General features: G+C 44.2%; 1 protein-coding gene across 1 annotated transcript in view; it reads left to right on the top strand.

Moving 5' to 3' along the window:
• The window catches only part of LOC115463100 (baculoviral IAP repeat-containing protein 1-like), a 141,990-nt gene that overhangs the window by 24,345 nt on the left and 94,189 nt on the right, over positions 1-23,456 (top strand). Inside the window, 3 exon segments of the mRNA XM_030193312.1 lie at positions 5,099-5,198; positions 12,697-12,778; positions 23,293-23,344. Of these exon segments, the coding sequence (XP_030049172.1) occupies positions 5,099-5,198; positions 12,697-12,778; positions 23,293-23,344 (234 nt within the window).

The following is a 23,456-nucleotide window of genomic DNA, read 5'->3' as shown; positions in this document are numbered from 1 at the left end:
ACTAACTAAACTAAAATTACTTCGGGGACCTGCATACTGCTGTCATGGAGCTGGGGATGACATTTGAGGCTGGCTTACAAGTTGGGAAAAAAGTGTTTAACATTCGGTTTTTTTTTGTGGGAGGGGGGGTTACTGACCACTGGGGGAGTCAGGGGAGGTCATCCCCGGTTCCCTCCGGTGGTCATCTGGTCATTTAGGGCACTTTTTTGGGACCTGTTCGTGAAAAAAAACGGGTCCAACAAAAGTGACCTAAATTCTCTCTGAAAACGCCTTTCTTTTTTCCATTATCGGCCGAGCACGCACATCTCTGCTCAGCCGATAACCACGCCTCAGTCCCGCCTTCACCACGCCTCCGACACGCCCCCGTCAACTTTATGCGTTCCCGCGACAGAGTGCAGTTGGAAACGCCCAAAATCGGCTTTCGATTATACCGATTTGGGCACCCACAAGAGAAAGACATCCATCTCCCGATTTAGGTCGGAATTTGGGCGTTTTTCTCTTTCGAAAATAAGCCTCTAAATCAACCAGCTCACGTTTTCTACATATTTGTTCATACCTTCAAATAAGTAAATTGGTGAGACAAAATTTCCCTTAGCTAAACCCATAACTATATAAGCAGTCCAACAAAAATGTTGTAGGATCTAAACAAATCTGCTGATTTACCACCAAAAAGTTCCCAAGACCCATCCAAAAAGCTGGACAGTGGGACAGTCCCACATGGAATGAAAAAAACCTCTATTATTCCCAGTATACACTTAAGACAAATTGATGTGTCTAAACTCCCCACCTTGTATATCTGTAATTCTACATAGTAACATAGTAACATAGTAGATGACGGCAGAAAAAGACCTGCACGGTCCATCTAGTCTGCCCACGATAAACTCATATGTGTATACCTTACCTTGATTTGTACCTGTCTTTTTCAGGCACAGACCGTATAAATCTGTGCAGCAGTATTTCCCGCCTCCCAACCACCAGTCCCGCCTCCCATCACCGGCTCTGGCACAGACCCCGTATAAAAATCTGCCCTCCCCCATCCTAGCCTCTCAACCACCAACCCCTCTTCCCCCTGCCACCCAATTTCAGCTAAGCTTCTGTGGATCCATTCCTTCTGCACAGGATTCCTTTATGCCTGTCCCACGCATGCTTGAATTCCGTTACCGTTTTCATCTCCACCACCTCCTGCGGGAGGGCATTCCAAGCGTTCACCACCCTCTCCGTGAAGAAATACTTCCTGACATCTTTCCTGAGTCTGCCCCCCTTCAATCTCATTTCATGTCCTCTCGTTCTACCGCCTTCCCATCTCCGGAAAAGATTCGTTTGCGGATTAATACCTTTCAAATATTTGAACGTCTGTATCATATCACCCCTGTTCCTCCTTTCCTCCAGAGTATACATGTTCAGGTCAGCAAGTCTCTCTTCATATGTCTTGGAACGCAACTCCCATACCATCCTCGTAGCTTTTCTTTGTACCGCTTCCATTTTTTTAACATCCTTCGCAAGGTACGGCCTCCAAAACTGAACACAATACTCCAGGTGGGGCCTCACCAACGTCTTATACAGGGGCATTAAAACCTCCTTTTTTCTGCTGGTCACACCTCTCTCTATACAGCCTAGCAACCTTCTCGCTATGGCCACCGCCTTGTCGCACTGTTTCATTGCCTTCAGGTCCTCAGATACTATCACCCCAAGATCCCTCTCCCCGTCCGTGCCTATCAGGCTCTCCCCACCTAACACATACGCCTCCCTTGGATTTCTACTCCCTAAGTGCATCACTTTGCATTTCTTCGCATTGAATTTTAATTGCCAAACGTTAGACCATTCTTCCAGCTTCTTCAGATCTTTTTTCATGCTTTCCACTCCCTCCGGGGTGTCCACTCTGTTGCAAATCTTGGTGTCATCCGCAAAAAGGCAAACTTTACCTTGTAACTCTTCTGCAATGTCACTCACAAATATATTGAACAGAATGGGCCCCAGCACCGATCCCTGAGGCACTCCACTACTCACCTTTCCCTCCTCCGAGCGAACTCCATTCACTACCACCCTCTGGCGTCTGCCCGTCAACCAGTTCCTAATCCAGTTCACCACTTCGGGTCCTACCTTCAGCCCTTCTAGTTTATTCAAGAGCCTCCTGTGGGGAACCGTGTCAAAAGCCTTGCTGAAATCTAAGTAGATGACGTCCATAGCACGTCCTTGATTTAATTCTCCCGTCACCCAGTCAAAGAATTCAATGAGATTCGTTTGGCACGACTTCCCTTTGGTGAAACCATGTTGTCTCGGATCTTGCAACTTATTGGCTTCCAGGAAATTCACTATCCTTTCCTTCAGCATGGCTTCCATTACTTTTCCAATAACCGAAGTGAGGCTTACCGGCCTGTAGTTTCCAGCTTCTTCCCTATCACCACTTTTGTGAAGAGGGACCACCTCCGCTGTTCTCCAATCCCTCGGAACCTCTCCCGTCTCCAAGGATTTATTAAACAAATCTTTAAGAGGACCCGCCAGAACCTCTCTGAGTTCCCTCAGTATTCTGGGGTGGATCCCGTCCGGCCCCATGGCTTTATCCACCTTTAGCTTTCCAAGTTGTTCATAGACACTCTCTTCCGTGAACGGTGCTCTATCCAGTTCGTTTTCAGGTGTACTTTTGCCAGTCCCTCTTGGTCCTTCCCCAGGATTTTCTTCAGTAAAAACAGAACAAAAGTATTTATTTAGCAAATCGGCTTTTTCTTCATCATTTTCTACATAGCGTTTTGTGAAATAAGCTCTCTGAAACACACTGTATTGACATTTCCTAAAATCAGCATTGTGAACTAATTTGGGAATCAATGTGATACACTTCTCCATGCCTCAGAGGAGACTAAAAAAAATGTGTAATTTTGTTCTCAAGTGATCCTGCAAATCCTCACGATTTAAGGACTGAATGTAATGTTTTATTTGACAGTATGCAAATCTGTTCCCCCGCTGAACCCTTCTTCTCCACCACTAACTCCAAACTCTGTTCTTTTTATCTTGCTGCACCTTATGCCTGGAATAGACTTCCTGAGCCGCTAGGTCAAGCTCCATCTCTGGCTGCCTTCAAATCCGAGCTAAAGGCCCACATGTTTGATGTTGCTTTTGACTCCTAACTTTTCACTTGTTTGTAACCTTTATCTTGTCTTCCTCTCTTCAATAGTCCCTTATCCCTATGTGTCCTATCTGTCTGTCCTACCCTTATCCCTTATTTGTCCTGTCTGTCTGTCAGGAATTAGATTGCAAGCTCTCTTGAGCAGGGACGATCTCTTCTTCATGTTCAATTGTGAAGCCCTGCGTATGACTGGTAGCGCTATAGAAATGATTTGAAGTAGTAGTAGTAGTAGTGAACCAGAGTACAACCAGGCAATTCTACACAGGCTATTTGAACGCCGTCTTCATTGAGTAGATGCGAAAAGAAATCCACCAAAAAACGGAGAACTCAAGACACCCCACGGAATACAACTATCTAAAATAAAAGTGGGAGGATGACCAAGGATGCCAAAGACTGAGAAGATGTATAATAATAGAGAAGTTTATTGAAGTATGGACACTCAAGTCTATAAGGTCTCAGGCCCAAAATGGACAAGCACCAATTTTCATTTTGCCGCATGTCCATTTTCGGCCAAAAAAAGGCATTTTTTGCAGGCGCACTGAAAAATGAACCTGCGTGCGCCCAATATACGCGTCTAAACCAGCACAGGTCATTTTTTGGGGGCACACCTTAGTAAAAGGACCTCTTATTGCCTTGGTCAGTGAAAGCATGATTAAAACCCAGATGCTTCTACAGAATCCTTCAAGTGTCCCATAAAGGTCGGAGTATTATACTATTCTTAAGATGTCAAGGCAGAGATGAGAAGGGCACATGCATAATATAATTACAGTGTCAAGGGGTGAAACAGCTCTTTTTATAGTGTAGGGGGGGTATATTCTTGACTACCCAATAGCTAGTCCTGTAAATGTCTAATTAAGCCTTGTTATATATATATAACTACTACTACTGTTTATCATTTCTATAGCGCTATTAGAAGTATGCAAGCACGTATGAGACAATCCCTGCTTGACAGAGTTTACAACCTCTTTGAGACAGAGAAACAGGGCAAATAAGGGATTAGGGAATTACTTATTGTGGGAATGATTAAAACAGACATGGGTACTGAACAGATGACTAGCAGTTAGGAACTGAGGCTGCCATATGGTCTTTATCTGCCCTTATTGGTGTAGGAAATTTAAAAGCCCTACCTAATTTTATTATGAAGAAAAAAATGTACATAGTATGGCACTGGTTAAGTAAAATGTTTTGTTGTGTTACAAATAAATACCAAATACTTTATGAAAAAACAAAAGAAGAAAAATCTTATAAAATGTTCTAAACCACATTTTTATTTCACAATTATCATTAATTTGCTTTTATGCATTAATGTGACTTGGGAATAACATACCCCTTCTATATTGACCTTTGGAAGGGATATACTTTATAACTAATAACACCAGCTACCTTTACTGTAGCAGAATATTCTCTAGAGGGATTACATATGAGACCCTTTTACTAAGCTGTGTTAGGCACTAACTTGCTTAAAATGGCCCACGGTGGGATTACTGCTGCTTAGTAAAAGGGCCCCTAAGTGCTGAATCCTTTGAGTCTGCATCCATATGGAAAAAAGTGGGATATAAATGTGCAAATAAATAAATAAATATCAGCATTTAACTGGCTGTCAACTCTACCCCCAAAACATCCCCAAAATAGCCGGTTTTCACTTTGGCACTAACTGCTAATTGTCAGCGGTGTTAACCGGTTAAGTGCTGCTGAAAATTAGTGGATAGCCCAGAACAAGCAATTTAACCAGTCAGTGGCTGTTTCTGGCCAGTTAAATTGTTTTGAATATCGACCAACTCATCATTTAATCATGCCTCTAGTATTAATGTTTGATATTCATTTGTAGTTGTGGTACATGATGTTAGCTCTTATTTCTGGAGTTTCATTCCCCTTCATTTTTGATAATTCAGGATAGTGTGTTAACTGGAAAATATACAATTGCATAGAATATGTTGATCTTACCATGACATTTAAAATACCTTATCCCACATACAGGTGTGAAGGATACAGTGCAGTGCTTCTCTTGCAGAGGGTGTTTGGGGAACTGGGAGGAAGAGGATGATCCCTGGAAAGAACATGCCAAGTGGTTTCCAGAGTAAGTGAATAATAGTGAATTGTAGTACATGACAGATTAGGACAATTTCATACAGCTTACATTATTGTAAACTTCGTGGACCTATAGATTTCCCAAGTTTATTAAAAATTTGATATAACACTCTAGATGGGGTACCTTCAGAGCGGTTAACAATATATAAATAAAAACAAGATCTATCTATCTAAAATTTGGCAGGACTGGACCTCATGGAATCATGGGCCTTCACCATCAAACTTTAATAAGAAAAAAAAACAAAATTCCCAGTCCTTACGGATCCATTCCATTCATACCTTGCCAAAGAATTCATTATAGATCAATGTAAGTTCCCTCTATAACAGAACATGAAAATTATAGGTATTACAATCATACGGTATTACCTCTCTTTTGATCTGCAAGTATCTCTATTGATAAAGAAAGACTTTAAAACTTTATGGAGGTTGAAAAGAATTAGATCCCTATTCTTAAAATACATTTTCAGAAACTTAGCCCAAACCCTAGTACTATCCCAATTAGATTATTGTAATGCAGTATATGCAGGATGCAAGGACAGGGTCATAAAGAAACTACAAACTGCCCAAAACAATGCCGCAAGACCTGTATGTAATGTCTCACTATTTAACAAGGCATCACCACTCTTTTACTCATTACATTGGCTTCCGATCAAAGCCAGGGTTGCCTTCAAATTATGTGTCTTTGCATTCCAAACAATCTATGGTATGGCCCCTGTCTATGTGCTCCCTTTGATTGACTTCCCTATGCGTAATTCCATCCCTGGATCCAGAGAATTCCTAATTCTCCATCATCCTAATTGTAAAAAGATTATTTATAAAATAGTCCTTCCTGCTGACTTCTCCTATCAATGTACTAATTAGTGGAATCTTCTTCCAAGGGCTGTTAGATCTGTGCACAATTACAGTTGCTTTTGGAAATGATTAAAAACTTTTCTTTTCAAAAAGTTCCTGCAACAAGATAATGGAAGACAAAAGTAACCACTTTTATGCAAAATGCTGTTTCAAACTTTATCCTATATAATTGCTTATAATTTGATGTTTGTTATACAATACAACCTTTTAAAATAATTCGTAAACTAATCTTTGTAAAGTTTCATATGGCTGTTTATAGAAGATGTACTCAACCTTTTTCCTTCTGGGATAATGTGGGACACAAATGTCATTATAAATAAATAAATCAATATAAATAAAATATAGAAGATAAAAGAGGGAAAGTAAGAGAGAAAGGAACTCCATGTAATTAAGGAAAGAAGAGGAAAGGAATAGCATAAAAGCATTAGGGAGAGATGGTCATGATGTCAAAGCAGGCTGAATCCAACTGGAATTTAAGTTGTTCTAGTTGGAAAAGGGTAACAGTAGGATTAAGGAGGGAAAGCATCTTTAAATAAAAGGTTTTAAGAGCTATGAACTGTCAGTGATCTAAGGGAAAAAGCTAGGGTATTCCAGAGTAGAGGGCCTATGATGCTGAAGATCTTAGAATGTATTGAGTCAAATCAACTCTGTCTAAGAGATGGAACATGTAGGGAATTCGATTGAGAGGAACATAGATTTCTGGATGGAGAATACGGAATGAAGAGATGGGAAAGATATAATGGAATACCAAGGTGCAAGATTTTATGGATGAGAATAAGAATTTTATAAGTAATGTGATAAGATATGGGTAACTGGTGTTCCTTTTTAAGAAGGGGAGTTACATGACTATATTTACTTGAACCCATCAGAAGTTTTACTGCATTTTTCTGTAGCAGTTGAAGAAGGCATTGTTCACACTGGTTAATCCCATTGAAAATAATATTGCAATAGTCAAGGTTGGAAATAATGAGAGAATGTATAAATACTCTTAAGGTCTGCTGAGTAAAAAGGTAACGTACAGAGGAAATCATTTTGAGTTTGAAAAAACAGCATTGGACAACATTAAAAATGTAATTGTGAAAAAAAGAGTAGTGTCAAAGGTTACACCCAAAACTTTCAAAGTTGGTTGGAATAAGATTGGAGGGCTGGCTAAGTTAAGCAAATGGTTCAAAGAGAGGGTACCAGGTTGCAAAAATAGTAAAGCCCAGGTCTTATCTGGGCTAAGCTTTAAACTATCAGTGAAGTAGCCAGTTCGCTATGTTAAGCAGTTTGGTACTGAGTGCTGAAATGGAGACGGGATCAGATTTATCAAGTGTGGCAAATAGTTGTATTTCATCAGCGTATACAAATGCAGTGAGGCCAAGAGATTGAATTGTAGTGAGAAGTGGGGCCATAAAATGTTTAAAAGAGTTGGGGCAAGTAAAGAGCCTTGTGAAACTCCACAAGTGAGTTGAAAGAAGTCTGACAAAGAATTCTTTCAGTGATTTTACATAAGTGCACATATCCATTCAATTCGAAAATTGCCTAAGAAATAGTATTTGCAGACACTTGTACCTAAATTTTCCAATTAAACAGCATGCATACTTTTGGAAATGCAAAGCTACAGTTTTTGCAGTTTTGCTCTTCTATCCTGCATCTTCCTGGGACCCGCAGCCCACCTGCCTCTGTTTCTGCCTCATGGCTCCTCGCTGGACCACAGCATGCTTGTAACAAGGACTGTAAGTTAAATTATAACCTTAACCTTTAAACCGGCTACTTTACTTAAGTACAGATTCTCTGTAAGATCTCTTAAAAGAACTACCTCTCATTGCAATATTATTTACATGATTTGTATTTTAAAATAAACCCTTTGAAGTTAAATATATGGTCTGTTTTTTCTTAAACCTGGTAATGCAGGTAAATGTAATCCAATAAATAATGCTTAATTCATTGCAATTGTGATTATTGTTGCTTTAATCGGCAACTGGTGGAGAATTAAATATATATATACCGTGTTTCCCCGAATATAAGACACTGCCTTATATTAATTTTTGCGCCCAAAAAGGCGCTAGGTCTTATTTTCAGGGGATGTCTTAATATTTCGAGGAAACATGGTTGGCCCGCCCACCTTCCCTCCATCGCTCCTGCAACTACCGGTAACCCCCCACCCGAGGTCACCCCCCCACCTGAGATGGCGCTCCCACCCGAAGTCGCCGGACCCCACCCCCCTCCGTAGCTCAGAAACTAACCTGAACTTAAGCCTCCTTTCACTTTCCTTCCAGTTCGCAGGAGCAGCAGGGCAGGGCAGGCCTCTCCTTCCTTCCGAGCCCCACCCTCCCCTGACGTTACGTTACGTCAGGCGAGGGCGGGACACGGAAGGAAGGAGTGGCCTGCCCTCCTACTGCTGCTGCTTGCTGCGAACTGGAAGGAAAGTGAAGGGAAGCTTAAGTTCAGGTTAGTTTCGGAGCGACAGAGGGGGTTGGTATCCGGCGACTTTGGGTGGGGGTGCCATCTCGGGTGGGGGGGGCGACCTCGGGTGGGGGGGTTAGTTTCAGAGCGACGGAGGGGGGGCCCGGCGATCTCGGGGGGGGGGGGGGGGGCGACCCTACTTACCAGGAAAAGAAAAACTTTGCTAGGCCTTACTTTCGGGGGAGGCCTTATATTTTCCAAGGGCACCAAAAACCTCGGTAGGTCTTATTTTATGGGGATGCCCTATTTTCGGGGAAACATGGTATATATATACAGTATATATATATATATATATATATATATATATATATATATATACTAAAAATTATAAACATTAGCGAGTGCTCTAGAGCTCTTTCCCCCAAGATAAATCATTTTCTTGTAACATTTTAATGGTTATCCAGTCCTGCCCCCGGAAATGTCTCCACTCAGTGCAAGTCAAAGTTCCATAATGTACATACCTTTACCCACAAGAAGGTTGGACAATTTTCATACAGTTCATTTAACCAGAAGTGGTGTCAGGAAACTCCCTCACAGAAACAGAATATTAGGCTCATTTTCGAAAGAGAAGGACGTCCATCTTTCGACATAAATCGGAACATGGACGTCCATCTCCCAGAGACGTCCAAATTGGTATAATCAAAACCCGATTTTGGACGTCTCCAACTACAGTCCATCGCAGGGACGGCCAAATTTCAAGGGGGCGTGTTGGATGTATAGCGAAGGTGGGACTTGGGCGTGCCTAACACTTGGATGTCTTTGAGCCATAAATCGAAAAAAGCAGAGACGTACTAAAGTAAAACTTGGACGTTTTCACCCAGACATGCTTTTTTTTCTGCTTACCTACATAGGGATAGCTGGGACTGTACTCCACTGATTATTTTCTTTTCTATCCTTGTGTACCTTTTGCATCTCTTTTCAGGATTCCACTTCAAATAGTTTCCCTGTTTCCTGTGGAGTCCCTTAGGGCTCAGTATTGGCCCCATTACTGTTCAGTCTGGTTTACACGCTGTCATGGAGATGATATCATTCTAAGTGATATGACCGTATAATCCCACTCTTCATTCTTTATCATTGGCTTCCAATAGCTTTTCGTATTCAGTTTAAGATTCTTACTCTTACACTTAAGGTTTTCCACTCTAGGACCCCATCTTATTTCTTAAAATACCCTACACTCTACCAAGGTTGCTTCGATCTTTGAATGATCACCGGCTGTGCATCCCATCTCCTAGGAATGCCTTGTTTGAATCAGCAAGACACTCTGCATTTTTCTATCTAGCTCCATCTCTGTAAAATGCTTTACCATCACAGGTGTGTTTAGAGTCATCCTATCCCAAATTTCGCTCAGCCCTTAAAATTCACCTTTTCCAATATGCATTTGGAACTGATGCAGTGATTGACAGCAGGGTGGTCAAGGGTCCACTGATCCACTTTCAGGGAAAACTACCCTTTTATGGTTTTATTTTTCTATACGTGTGTGTACAACTGTTTTTTCCCCTATTATATTTAGTGTTCTTTTCTGTGCTTTTCTTGTAGTGGGCTTATTGGTTTATTAGTTAATTGTAAACCGCCCTGTGATGCTTATAGAAAGTAATCTGAAATAAGCCATAAATCATGTCGCCACCTACACTCCACTCAACTTCATCTGAACATACCTAGACACAGCAACTTAAAGGTATGTGCCTATTAGTACAGTGGATATTATTAGTTGGTAGTCCCTGGGGTAATTTTATAAAAACCCTATTACACGTCTAAAAAAAACCCTTTCTTGTGAAAGTCCTTTATAAAATTACCTCCAAAATACTGTATTTAATTCACAGAAGATTATTATTACTACTTGCTGGCTACATTTAAAAAAATATTTCACAGATCACAAAGTACACAGTTTCTGAGGTTCTTTATTTAAGATTTAATTTATATAATAGAGTTCCAAGGCTTTAACCCATTCAGAGCAGTGTGCAAGAATGAACATTAATACATCATCAATGAATAAAGCATATAAACACAAGCAAAAACACAAACAACATAAAAACTGATAAGCACAAAGGAATTTCAGTAGGCCCCCAGAAGGTCAAACAACAGAATTATAAAACAATCTCACCTCTACTACACCACCCCATCAGGAAAAATAAAACTCTGGTGCAGTCAAGGGGTATCGGTGGTTATTTCTTCACTGGCAGCACACAACAACAAGCAATTCCATAACTTGCCTGTTGTTACATGTGCACTCAGCAACCCATATCATCTGAGCACTGGGAAAGTAGAAAAAAAATTTAGGTACTTTTAAGTAGCATGGTATAGTCCTTCCCAGTAGGACAAAATATCTATTACAAATCTGCCAAGACAAAATCATTAATAAAAGACTAGTGGCCCTTTTTAATAAGCCATGGTAGTGATTCCCAGTGCGGCAAATGTGACGCAGCCCATTCAATTCGAATGGGCTTCATCACATTTGTTGCGTGGGAATCGCTAGCGTGGTTTAGTAAAAGGTGCCCTAAAATCCTGCTTAAAATCCTGATTTTTGTTTTTAAGAGTCTACACTCACATCATAGTAACATAACATAGTAACATAGTAGATGACGGCAGAAAAAGACATGCACGGTCCATCCAGTCTGCCCAACAAGATAAACTCATATGTGCTACTTTTTGTGTATATCTTACCTTGATTTGTAACTGTCATTTTCAGGGCACAGACCATATAAGTCTGCCCAGCACTATCCCCACCTCCCAACCACCAGCCCTGCCTCCCACCACCGGCTCTGGCACAGACCGTATAAATCTGCCCAGCGCTATCCCCACCTCCCAACCACCAGCCCCGCCTCCCACCACCGGCTCTGCCACCCAATCTCAGCTAAGCTTCTGTCAGTCAGCCTTTTTCTTCAACAATCCGACCCCTTACACTCCAAGGACCCCTGCATTCATAGAGTGATTCTGGCCCCTTTTCTTTTGCAGTGCCAACCCAAATGGAAATATCATGCTCTAGATTCAAAGCTGATCTCAAAACTCATTTTTTTTCCCAGGCCTTTGAGGTTTGACTTGTCTTGAGTGGGTGGTGCAGGGTTAAGAACATAAGAATAGCCATACTGGGTCGGCCCAATTGTCCATCTAGCTCAGTATACTGCTTCCAACAGTGGCCAATTCAGGTCTCAAGTACCTGGCAGAAACCCAATTAGTAGTAACATTCCATGCTTCCAATCCCGGGGCAAGCAGTGGCTTCCCCATGACTGTCTCAATAAAAGACTATTAACTTTTCCTTCAGGAACTTGTACAAACCTTTATAAACCCAGTATACTAATTGCTGTTACTATATCCTCTGGCAACAAGTTCCAGAGCTTAACTATTCGTTGAGTGAAAAAAAAAATATTTCCTCCTATTTGTTTTAAAAGTATTTCTATGTAACTTCCTTGAGTGTCCCCTAGTCTTGTACTTTTTGAAAGTAAAAAAAATCAATTCACTCAGGATTTTGTAGACCTCTATCATATCTCCCCTCAGCCATCTCTTTTCCAAGCTGAAGAGCCCTAACCTCTTTAGCCTTTCCCCATATGAGAGGAGTTCCACTCCCTTTATCATTTGGTTGCTCTTTTCTGAACCTTTTCTAATTCCGCTGTATCTTTTTTGAGATACAGTGACCAGAATTAAATGCAATACTCAAAGTGAGGTCGCACCGTGCAGTGATACAGAGGCATTATAATATTCTTGGTCTTATTTTGCATCCATTTCCTAACAATTCCTAGCATTGTGTTTGCTTTTTTCGCTGTCACTGCATATTGGGCACAAGATTTCTATGTACTGACTACAACAACACCTAGATTTTTTCTTCAGTGCTGACTCCTTAGGTGGACCCTAGCATCAGGTAACTATGATTCGGATTATTCTTTCCAATGTGCATCACTTTGCTAGTAGTGACTTTTACCCTTCTACACTTTCTTCTCTTCTTCCTCCAACTGCTTCTTATTTAGATCTTTTATTGCAAACCACTTTATTGCACCCTGTGAAGGATGATATAGAACGTTTGGTCATAAACATAAGCGCAAAACATGAAGACAGACTTTCGCTAACACACAACTGAAAAGAAAAACATAAAATGTGAATAAAGTAAATGCTATTTTAAATAACAAATGCCTTTAAAAAAAGCTTATTGTTTTATAGTAGTTATAATCTTCAAATTTTCTTGATCTGATTTTTAGGTGTGAATTTCTTCAAAGCAACAAGTCCCAAAATGAAATTAAGAATCATATTCAGGATTATCCTGGATTTGTTGGAGTAAAGGTAATCTGCAGATATAATTTACTGTAAAAGAATTAGATCTCCCATTTGAGTAGCCAGGGTACTAAAGTGAGCTAACATTGGCTATTAGCCTTTGTAAATATGTATTTATCATACATATTCATGAACCAAGTTAATGAGAAGCAAATGAGTCACTACCACAGATGCTAAATAATACATGTACATAGAAATTGTATCATAAAAACGTAATTATAGCTCTCCAAAATATAGGCAACCTGATCCAGAATGGGCTGGTCCTGGGCAGACTGTTCAAGAGTGGGCTCTTCAGCAGCTGGAGGATGCCTTGTGTGTGTGTAAAATGTTTCTAATTGAGATCAACACATCCTACATGGCTTGCCTAATGGTGCAGTTGGCTCTCGGGAGGCAGGGAGAGGGACAACTGGGGGCAGTTGTGGTTACCCTGGGGTACATGTCTGAGGTGTAGCATGAACAAGATGACAAAGCAGGGAACTAGTGCATTCAACATGGTAAACCATAATATACTACTAAGACTCCTAGATTACTTCGTTATTGGTGGAAATATACTAAGTTGGATCAAGGGTTATCTAACCACCAGAACATACCAAGTGAAATCAAATTCAAACATATCATCACTGTGGAAAGCCGACTACAGAGTACCTCAAGGATCACCACTATCACCGATCCTCTTCAACCTAATGATGACACCCCTAGCCAAGTCATTATCCAACCAAGGCCTCAACCCATTCATCTATGCAGACAACGTCACAATATACATACCTTACAAACATGATCTGACAGAAATCACCAATGAAATCAAGCTCAGCCTAAACATCATGGACTCATGGGCAAATGCATTTCAACTAAAACTCAATACAGATAAAACACACTGTCTCATCCTCTTATCCCAATACTATACAAACAAACCCACAAATATAAACACCCCAGACTACACCCTCCCTATCTCAGACAGCCTGAAAATCGTCGGCGTTACTATTGACCGTAACCTTACACTTGAGATCCAAGTTAACTCTACAACTAAGAAAATGTTCCACTCAATGTGGAAACTCAAACGCATGAAACCATTCTTCCCGAGGGAAACATTTCGCAGCTTGATACAATCAATGGTACTAAGCCATGCAGACTACTGCAATGGAATTTACGTGGGATGCAAAGTACAACTCATAAAGAAACTTTAGATCGCTCAAAACACAGCAGCCAGGCTTATATTTGGAAAAATGTGATTCGAAAGCGCCAAATCTCTCCGAGAAAAACTACACTGGCTACCAATCAAAGAACGTATTGCTTTTAAAATCTGCACCTTGGTCCATAAAATTATCTACGGCGAAGCCCTAGGATACATGACAGACCTCATAGACCTACCAACCAGAAACACAATCAGATCAACACGAACATACCTAAATCTCCACTACCCAAACTGCAAAGGACTCAAATACAAATCAACTTAAGCATCCAGCTTCTCCTACATAAGCACACAACTGCGGAACCCACTACCAAAAGCCATGAAAACAATATACAAGCACCTAAACTTCCGGAAATCACTAAAAACCAACCTGTTCAAAAAGGCATACCCTATCGACCCAACTTAAGTGCCTAAACCCTGCAAAACAACGAAACCAATAGACTCTGCATAACTCTTCCTCTCTATGATTCCCCAATGTGTCTATAACACTTGAACCTTATTCGACCACAACAACTCTTTGTATTTGTTTCTGTACCGGAGATGGCAAACGCCTCTACGGTACAATGTAAGCCACATTGAGCCTGCAAATAGGTGGGAAAATATGGGATACAAATGCAGTGCTTTTTTTGTAGAAAAAAAGGTGCCGGTACTCATTGTGGGCGGGGTCACCACATATGGCTCCACCCCTGTTATAGCCACACCCACATTAGCCACACCCCTTATACCAGCCATGGCACATATAAACAGACATTGAAAATATTATAGTAGTATAGAAGAAAAAAATAATGTGATTTTTATTATAAATAATTTCTGTAAGCTGTTACAGGTCCAGTATCCCCAGTGGGATACTAGACCTGTAACAGCAGATGTAAATTCTCAAATTGGAAATATTCCAGACACTAAAATGAAAATAAAATGATTTTTTCTACCTTTGTTGTCTGGTGACTGTTTTTCTGATCATGCTAGCCCAGTATCCGATTCTACTGCTATCTGTCCTCTTAACTCCATTTCCAGGGCATCCTTTCCATTTATTTCTTTACTTTCCACTTTTCTTCTTCATTTCTTGCCCTACATCCATAAGTAAAAGCTGGGTCCTACTCCACAGACTTGACTGTCCAGTGGATCCAGCTTCTGCCTATTTTCTTCATCCATGTGCAGTTTTTCTCCTCTCTTCCTTTTCCCTGATCTCATCTCCTTCCTCACTCTTCCCTCCCCTCTATTCATGTCCAGCAACCCTCCTCTCCCCTCCATCCACCCATGTCCAGCAACCCAACTCTCCCCTGCCCCCCTCCAGCCACCCATGCCCAGTGATTCTCCTCTCTCCCCTGCCCTCCCCTGCCCATGTCCAGCATGTCTCCTCTCCCCTGCCCTTCCCTCCATGTCCAGCGATTCTCTCTCCCCTCCCCTCCATGCCCAGCATGTTGCCTCCCTCCCCTGCCCTCCCCTCATCCATGCCCAGCACTTCTCCTCTCTCCCCTGCCCTCCCCTGCCCGTGTCCAGCATGTCTCCTCTCCCCCTGCCCTCTCCTCCATGCCCAGCATGTCGCCTCCCTCCCCTGCCCTCCCCTCATCAATGCCCAGCACTTCTCATCTCTCCTCTGCCCTCCCCTCCTTGTCCAGCGATTCTCTCTCCCCACCTCTCCATGCCCAGCATGTCGCCTCCCTCCCCTCATCCATGCCCAGCACTTCTCCTCCATCCCCTGCCCTGCCCTCCCCTCAGCCATGCCCAGCACTTCTCATCGCTCCTCTGCCCTCCCCTCCTTGTCCAGCGATTCTCTCTCCCCTCCCCTCCATGCCCAGCATGTTGCCTCCCTCCCCTGCCCTCCCATCATCCATGCCCAGCACTTCTCCTCTCTCCCCTGCCCTCCCCTGCCCGTGTCCAGCATGTCTCCTCTCCCCCTGCCCTCTCCTCCATGCCCAGCATGTCGCCTCCCTCCCCTGCCCTCCCCTCATCAATGCCCAGCACTTCTCATCTCTCCTCTGCCCTCCCCTCCTTGTCCAGCGATTCTCTCTCCCCTCCCCTCCATGCCCAGCATATCGCCTCCCTCCCCTCATCCATGCCCAGCACTTCTCCTCCATCCCCTGCCCTCCCCTCAGCCATGCCCAGCACTTCTCATCGCTCCTCTGCCCTCGCCTCCTTGTCCAGCGATTCTCTCTCCCCTCCTCTCCATGCCCAGCATGTCGCCTCCCTCCCCTCATCCTTGCCCAGCACTTCTCCTCCATCCCCTGCCCTCCCCTCAGCCATGCCCAGCACCTCATCGCTCCTCTGCCCTCCCCTCCTTGTCCAGCGATTCTCTATCCCCTCCTCTCCATGCCCAGCATGTCGCCTCCCTCCCCTCATCCATGCCCAGCACTTCTCCTCCATCCCCTACCCTCCCCTCAGCCATGCCCAGCACTTCTCATCGCTCCTCTGCCCTTCTCTCCTTGTCCAGCGATTCTCTCTCCCCTCCTCTCCATGCCCAGCATGTTGCTTCCCTCCCCTCATCCATGCCCAGCACTTCTCCTCCATCCCCTGCCCTCCCCTCAGCCATGCCCAGCACTTCTCATCGCTCCTCTGCCCTCCCCTCCTTGTCCAGTGATTCTCTCTCCCCTCCTCTCCATGCCCAGCATGTCGCCTCCCTCCCCTCATCCATGCCCAGCACTTCTCCTCCATCCCCTGCCCTGCCCTCCCCTCAGCCATGCCCAGCACTTCTCATCGCTCCTCTGCCCTTCTCTCCTTGTCCAGCGATTCTCTCTCCCCTCCTCTCCATGCCCAGCATGTTGCTTCCCTCCCCTCATCCATGCCCAGCACTTCTCCTCCATCCCCTGCCCTCCCCTCAGCCATGCCCAGCACTTCTCATCGCTCCTCTGCCCTCCCCTCCTTGTCCAGTGATTCTCTCTCCCCTCCTCTCCATGCCCAGCATGTTGCCTCCCTCTCCTCATCCATGCTCAGCACTTCTCCTCCATCCCCTGCCCTCCCCTCAGCCATGCCCAGCACTTCTCATCGCTCCTCTGCCCTCCCCTCCTTGTCCAGCAATTCTCTCTCCCTACTACTACTACTACTACTATTTAGCATTTCTATAGCGCTACAAGGCGTACGCAGCGCTGCACAAACATAGAAGAAAGACAGTCCCTGCTCAAAGAGCTTACAATCTAATAGTCAAAAAATAAAGTAAGTAAATCAAATCAATTATTGTGTACAGGAAGGAGGAGGGTAGGTGGAGGCAGGTGGTTACAAGTGGTTACGAGTCAAAAGCAATGTTAAAGAGGTGGGTTTTCAGTCTAGATTTAAAGGTGGCCAAGGATGGGGCAAGACGTAGGGGCTCAGGAAGTTTATTCCAGGCGTAGGGTGCAGCGAGACAGAAGGCGCGAAGTCTGGAGTTGGCAGTAGTGGAGAAGGGAACAGATAAGAAGGATTTATCCATGGAGCGGAGTGCACGGGAAGGGGTGTAGGGAAGGACGAGTGTGGAGAGATACTGGGGAGCAGCAGAGTGAGTACATTTATAGGTTAGTAGAAGAAGTTTGAACAGGATGCGAAAATGGATAGGGAGCCAGTGAAGGGTCTTGAGGAGAGGGGTAGTATGAGTAAAGCGACCCTGGCGGAAGACGAGACGGGCAGCAGAGTTTTGAACCGACTGGAGGGGGAGAGGTGACTAAGTGGGAGACCAGCAAGAAGCAGATTGCAGTAGTCTAAACGAGAGGTGACAAGGGTGTGGATGAGGGTTTTGGTAGAGTGCTCGGAAAGAAAGGGGCGGATTTTACGGATGTTGTAAAGAAAGAAACGACAGGTCTTGGCAATCTGCTGGATATGAGCAGAGAAGGAGAGAGAAGAGTCAAAGATGATCCCAAGGTTTCGAGCTGAGGAGACAGGGAGAATGAGAGAGCCAGGTGGCATTGAGACATCCAGACTGCAATGTCAGACAAGCACGCTGAAACTTTGGTTTGGATGCAAGGTGAGATATCAGGGGTAGAAAGGTAGATTTGGGAGTCATCAGCATAGAGATGGTAGGAAAAGCCATGGGATGAGATTAATGAACCAAGGGAAGAAGTGTAGATAGAAAAGAGGAGGGGACCAAGAACAGAACCCTGAGGTACGCCGACAGGCAGAGGGATAGAAGTAGAAGAGGATCCACCAGAGTGAACACTAAAGGTGCGGAGGGAGAGGTAGGAAGAGAACCAGGAAAGGACAGAGCCCTGGAATCCAAGTGAGGACAGGGTATTGAGAAGTATGCTGTGATCGACAGTGTCAAAAGCAGCGGAAAGATCAAGAAGAATGAGGATGGAATATTGACCTCTGGATTTAGCCAGTAATAGGTCATTGGAGACTTTAGTAAGCGCAGTTTCGGTTGAGTGGAGAGGGCGAAAACCAGATTGTAGTGGGTCAAGAATAGCATGTGAGGAGAGAAAATCAAGGCAGCAGCGGTGAACAGCACGCTCAAGTAATTTGGAGAGAAAAGGAAGGGGGGAGATGGGTCGGTAATTAGAGGGACAAGTAGGGTCGAGTGAAGGCTTCTTAAGGAGAGGTGTGACCACAGCATGTTTAAAGGCAGCAGGGACAGTCGCAGTGGAAAGTGAGAGGTTGAGAATGTGACAGATAAAAGGAATAAGAGCAGGAGAGATGGCATTAAGAAGGTGGGTAGGAATGGGATCAGAGGAACAGGTGGTACATTTTGAGGAAGAAAGGAGAAGTGTAGTTTCCTCAATAGTAACTTCAGGAAAGGAGGAAAGGGAATGAGGGGACGGAGAGAAAGGGGAACGGACTAGTGGAGGGAGAGGTGGTGAGGTAGAGAAAGCAAGGTTTATCTTTTGAACCTTGTTGTGAAAGAATTCAGCAAGGGTCTGAGGAGATAATGAAGGGGGAGTTGGGGGAGGGGGCACCTTGAGGAGAGAGTTCAATGTGGTGAAGAGAAGTCGAGGATTAGAGCCAAGAGAGTTGGTCAGTTGGATATAATAATCCTGTTTGGCACGTAAAAGAGCAGATTGGAAGGAGGTCAGCATGAACTTAAAGTGTAGGAAATCAGCAAGGGCCCGAGATTTCCGCCAGAGGCGTTCGGCGGAGCGGGTACAGGAACGTAGGTAGTGGATATTAGAAGTCAGCCAAGGTTGGGGTTTTGTACGCCTTACAGGGCAGGTCATCAAAGGTGCAAGAGTGTCTAAGGCACAGGATAGAGTATTGTTGTAAGAAGAAACAGCCTCGTTGACAGACGTGGATGGTGCCACAGTAGAGAGGAGGTTTGAAACATGGGAGGATAGAGATGAAGGGTCAATATCGTGAAGATTCCTAGATAAATTAGATAAGAGGAGATTTAAGTGTGAAAGTTATAAGATGGTGATCAGAGGAGGGAAGATCAGAGGCAAGGAAACTAGAGGGTGAACAGTTGGAGGAGAAGATGAGATCAAGACAGTGACCATTTTGATGAGTGGGGGAGGTGGAGCATAGTTGGAGATTAAAGGAGGACGTTAAAGCGAGTAACTTGGAAATATAAGAGTTGGAAGGATCATTAGCAGGAATATTAAAGTCACCAAGGATGAGAGAGGGGGAGGAAGGATCATGGAAGAAGGCAAGCCAGGCATCAAAGTCACTGAGAAAGGATGAAAGGGACTTATCAGGGGGACGATAAATGACTGCTATTCGAAGAGGCAGAGGAGAGAAAAGACGGATAGAGTGGACTTCAAAGGAGGAAAAACAGTGAGATTGAGGTGGAAGAAGGGGTTGAAATCTGGAGGAGGAATGCCCAGCATGTCGCCTCCCTCCCCTCATCCATGCCCAGCACTTCTCATCGCTCCTCTGCCCTCCCCTCCTTGTCCAGCGATTCTCTCTCCCCTCCCCTCCATGCCCAGCATGTCGCCTCCCTCCCCTCATCCATGCCCAGCACTTCTCCTCCATCCTCTGCCCTCCCCTCAGCCATGCCCAGCACTTCTCATCGCTCCTCTGCCCTCCCCTCCTTGTCCAGCGATTCTCTCTCCCCTCCTCTCCATGCCCAGCATGTCTCCTCCCTCCCCTCATCCATGCCCAGCACTTCTCCTCCATCCCCTGCCCTCCCCTCATCCATGCCCAGCACTTCTCATCGCTCCTCTGCCCTCCCCTCCTTGTCCAGCGATTCTCTCTCCCCTCCCCTCCATGCCCAGCATGTCGCCTCCCTCCCCTCATCCATGCCCAGCACTTCTCCTCCATCCCCTGCCCTCCCCTCAGCCATGCCCAGCACTTCTCATCGTTCCTCTGCCCTCCCCTCCTTGTCCAGCGATTCTCTCTCCCCTCCTCTCCATGCCCAGCATGTCGCTTCCCTCCCCTCATCCATGCCCAGCACTTCTCCTCCATCCCCTGCCCTCCCCTCAGCCATGCCCAGCACTTCTCCTCTCTCCCCTGCCCTCTCCTCTGCAAGTCCGGCGATTCTCTCTCCACTGCCCTGCCCTCCCCTCTGCAAGTCGCACGAACCGGTCCGGAAGTGAAGGCAGCAAGGCAGGCACACAGCAGACAGCTTCCTCTCTTCTCGCGTTGCTTCCCTCTCAGCGCGTCCCGCCCACGAAGGCGGGGCACGCTAAAGGGAAGCAACAGGTAATGTTTTTAATGGAGCGCGGGGCAGGAACCGACGGGAGCGGGGCCTCACGAAAAAGGTGCCGGTACACCGTATCGGTGCGTACCGGCACAAAAAAAGCACTGTACAAATGTGATACAAATGTAACAAATAAATAAATAAAATAAATAAAAAATAAACTTCAGAGGCATGATATCAGAGTTGTTTGTCCCCTGAGAGGGTGGTCTGGCTATGGGCATTCAGGATGGGTTCTGGCCCTGCTGAAGGGCTCTAGGTGAGCAGGCACTGGCTGGGAGGTAGTATGGCACTGTGTTGTTCCATGGATGGGGCCACTGTTACCATTTTTGTCAGGGATGTTGGTACGTGCACATCCCCATGCCTATTGTGTCCTACAGCTGAGGCCAGGCTGGTCCCTCTGTTGGTGAGGAGATGTCCAAGACAAATGTCTGAGAGACATGTGCAGGGAATGTGGCCGGTGCATGCGCATGTCTCTCTGACAGATTCCTGGGCCAGCTCCTCGCCAACTGAGGGGCCAACCTGCCCTCAGGACCTGGCAGGGTAATATCTGGCCTCTGGACTCAGCTTGGGAAGGACCTCACTTCCAGATGCCCTAGAGCCATGAGCTTAGCCAGTGTCCCTCCGGGGATTAGAGGAAGGTTTTGAAGATGAAATGAACAAAGGAGATTATTTATTTATTTGTAGCATTTGTATCCCACATTTTCCCACCAATTTGCAGGCTCAATGTGGCTTACATTTGCCGTAATGGCGGTTGCCATTTCCAGGTACCAGGATGACAAGTGGTATTGTGTTAAGGTGCATACATACATGGTAACATACATGGAACATAACATATATGGAACAGCTCGTGGTATATATATATATATATATATATACCATGTGCATACATACATGATAAAGAAGAATAGGTTATGGTATTGCATGAAGATTCCTGAGAAATAGATTAATCCTATAAAATAATTCTCACCTCCAACATTCTGAGGCTACCTGGAACCGTGGATCATGTTGGAGTAGATAATAGTGATGTCACACAACCCACACCAGATTGGCCAGTAGAAGGGAGAGGGGCGGAGCCACGATACAGGGAGCAGCGAATCAGCACAACACGGGGAATGCACAGCAGCAGGAACAGAAGCCTCTCTCACACAGTCACTCTCTCAAACATACACACTCAGAGGAAAACCTTGCTAGCGCCCGTTTCCTTTCAAAAAGAAACGGGCATTTTTTACTAGTAGAAGAATAAATTATGGTATTGCATGAAGGTTCCTGAGTAATTGATGGGATTGTAACATACATTGGGTCATCGACTATAGAGAGTCTCTACTCAACATAGGTTTAAAGTAGCTACAGTCACCTAGAAATAAGAATACAAAGCAGGTCACAGAAACAGCATTGTGAATCGCAGTATGGGGAAGACTGCCCACCTACATTACCATTACACTCTGTAGCCATCTGTCCCCTGGGGGTTCACAATCTGCCTATTATCCTATACCACTGCTGCCAACAGATATCTAGTCTGAGGGAAAGCTGGGGTTGTTCAGGCTGCATGGTCCGTGCAAACATGACATTCTGGTCTCCCAAGTTTCCATCACAGTTGTGTCTTGCCAAATATTCTAGGTAGACATTTGCACTGCTGGCCCCAGGTAGGAGGCCACATATACTGATGTCAGCCATAATTAAGTATATAAGTATTGCCTTACTGGGACATACCAAAGGTCCATCAAGCCCAGCATCCTGTTTCCAACAGTGGCCGATCCAGCTCACAAGTACCTAGCAGAAACCCAATTGGTAGTAACATTCCATGCTTCCAATCCTAGGGCAAGCAGTGGCTTCCCCATGACTGTCTCAATAACAGACTATGGACTTTTCCTCCAGAAACTCGTACAAACTTTTTAAAAATTCAGTATGCTAACTGCTGTTACTATATCCTCCGGGAACAAGTTCCAGAGCTTAGCTATTCAGAAGTCAAAACAGCTTACACAATAATAGAGTAGCCCTTTCAAAGGATGAAACTTGAAGGCTCAATCTAGCTGCTGTAGTCTGGCCATTTGTAATTTTTTGAGGTCACTCTCCTTACATCCAGCATATATAGCATTACAGTAATCAAACTGAGTTAGGACTTCCAGAGCAGGACAAATCTTCATTGGTAAGTTATTTGCTGGGAAATTGCTTTTAAACTTGGGAAAGGTAGATTTACAGTTAAATAGGTTCTCTCAGTGTCTTTATTTTTAAGTTACTCTACTTATTTAGCAAAGTTTAAGAATTTAGGGTTTTCTTTGTTTGTTTAGAATTACAGTTTCATAAGCTAGTTATGGGACTATTCTAGAGTTTACCTTAGCATCAGTGTAGAGCAGAACTGATAGTCACAGGAAACCCCAGTGTAGAGTTTTAACTTTAGTTTTGTAGAACAGCTTAGCCATTTCAAATAAGGAATACAGAGCTGATAGTCACAGGAAACTGCAGTTTAGAGATTTAATTTTAGTTTTGCAGCACAGCTTAGTTTCCATAGTATAAAACCCTTTTACTATAGTTTTAAGACTTTAATACTTGAACTTTCTGCCACCACATACAACATTAACAGATAGCCTCTAAAAGGCACAGCAGGGCCTAGTTTAATCCTCCTCTAACTCCCGCCCACCCAAGCACAACTCTTCATTTATAGTCAGTTATTCTAATTAGGATAACAAGGGATGAGTCCTCTTACAGAGTTTTAATTTTAACTGTCTGTTGCTTTTGTAAATTAGTAATAAAATTTGAAATATATACATTCTAATTGCTATTTGCCTTTGACATTTATCATAGGGAAAGCATTTTACAACTCAGCTGATTCAGAAGACGTCGCAGGCAGAGAAAGGTAAAAATAAAGCTGTACCTAAAAAATAGAATGGGCACAGTTATAAACAATTTGCATGTGCACTTAACTGAGTGAAGTGATTTTTCATTAACTAAATGGCTTTTTTCTAGCT

Source organism: Microcaecilia unicolor, chromosome 2 (assembly GCF_901765095.1).
Source record: "Microcaecilia unicolor chromosome 2, aMicUni1.1, whole genome shotgun sequence".
Lineage (NCBI taxonomy): Eukaryota > Metazoa > Chordata > Amphibia > Gymnophiona > Siphonopidae > Microcaecilia > Microcaecilia unicolor.
This window is presented reverse-complemented; position numbering and strand designations above follow the sequence as displayed.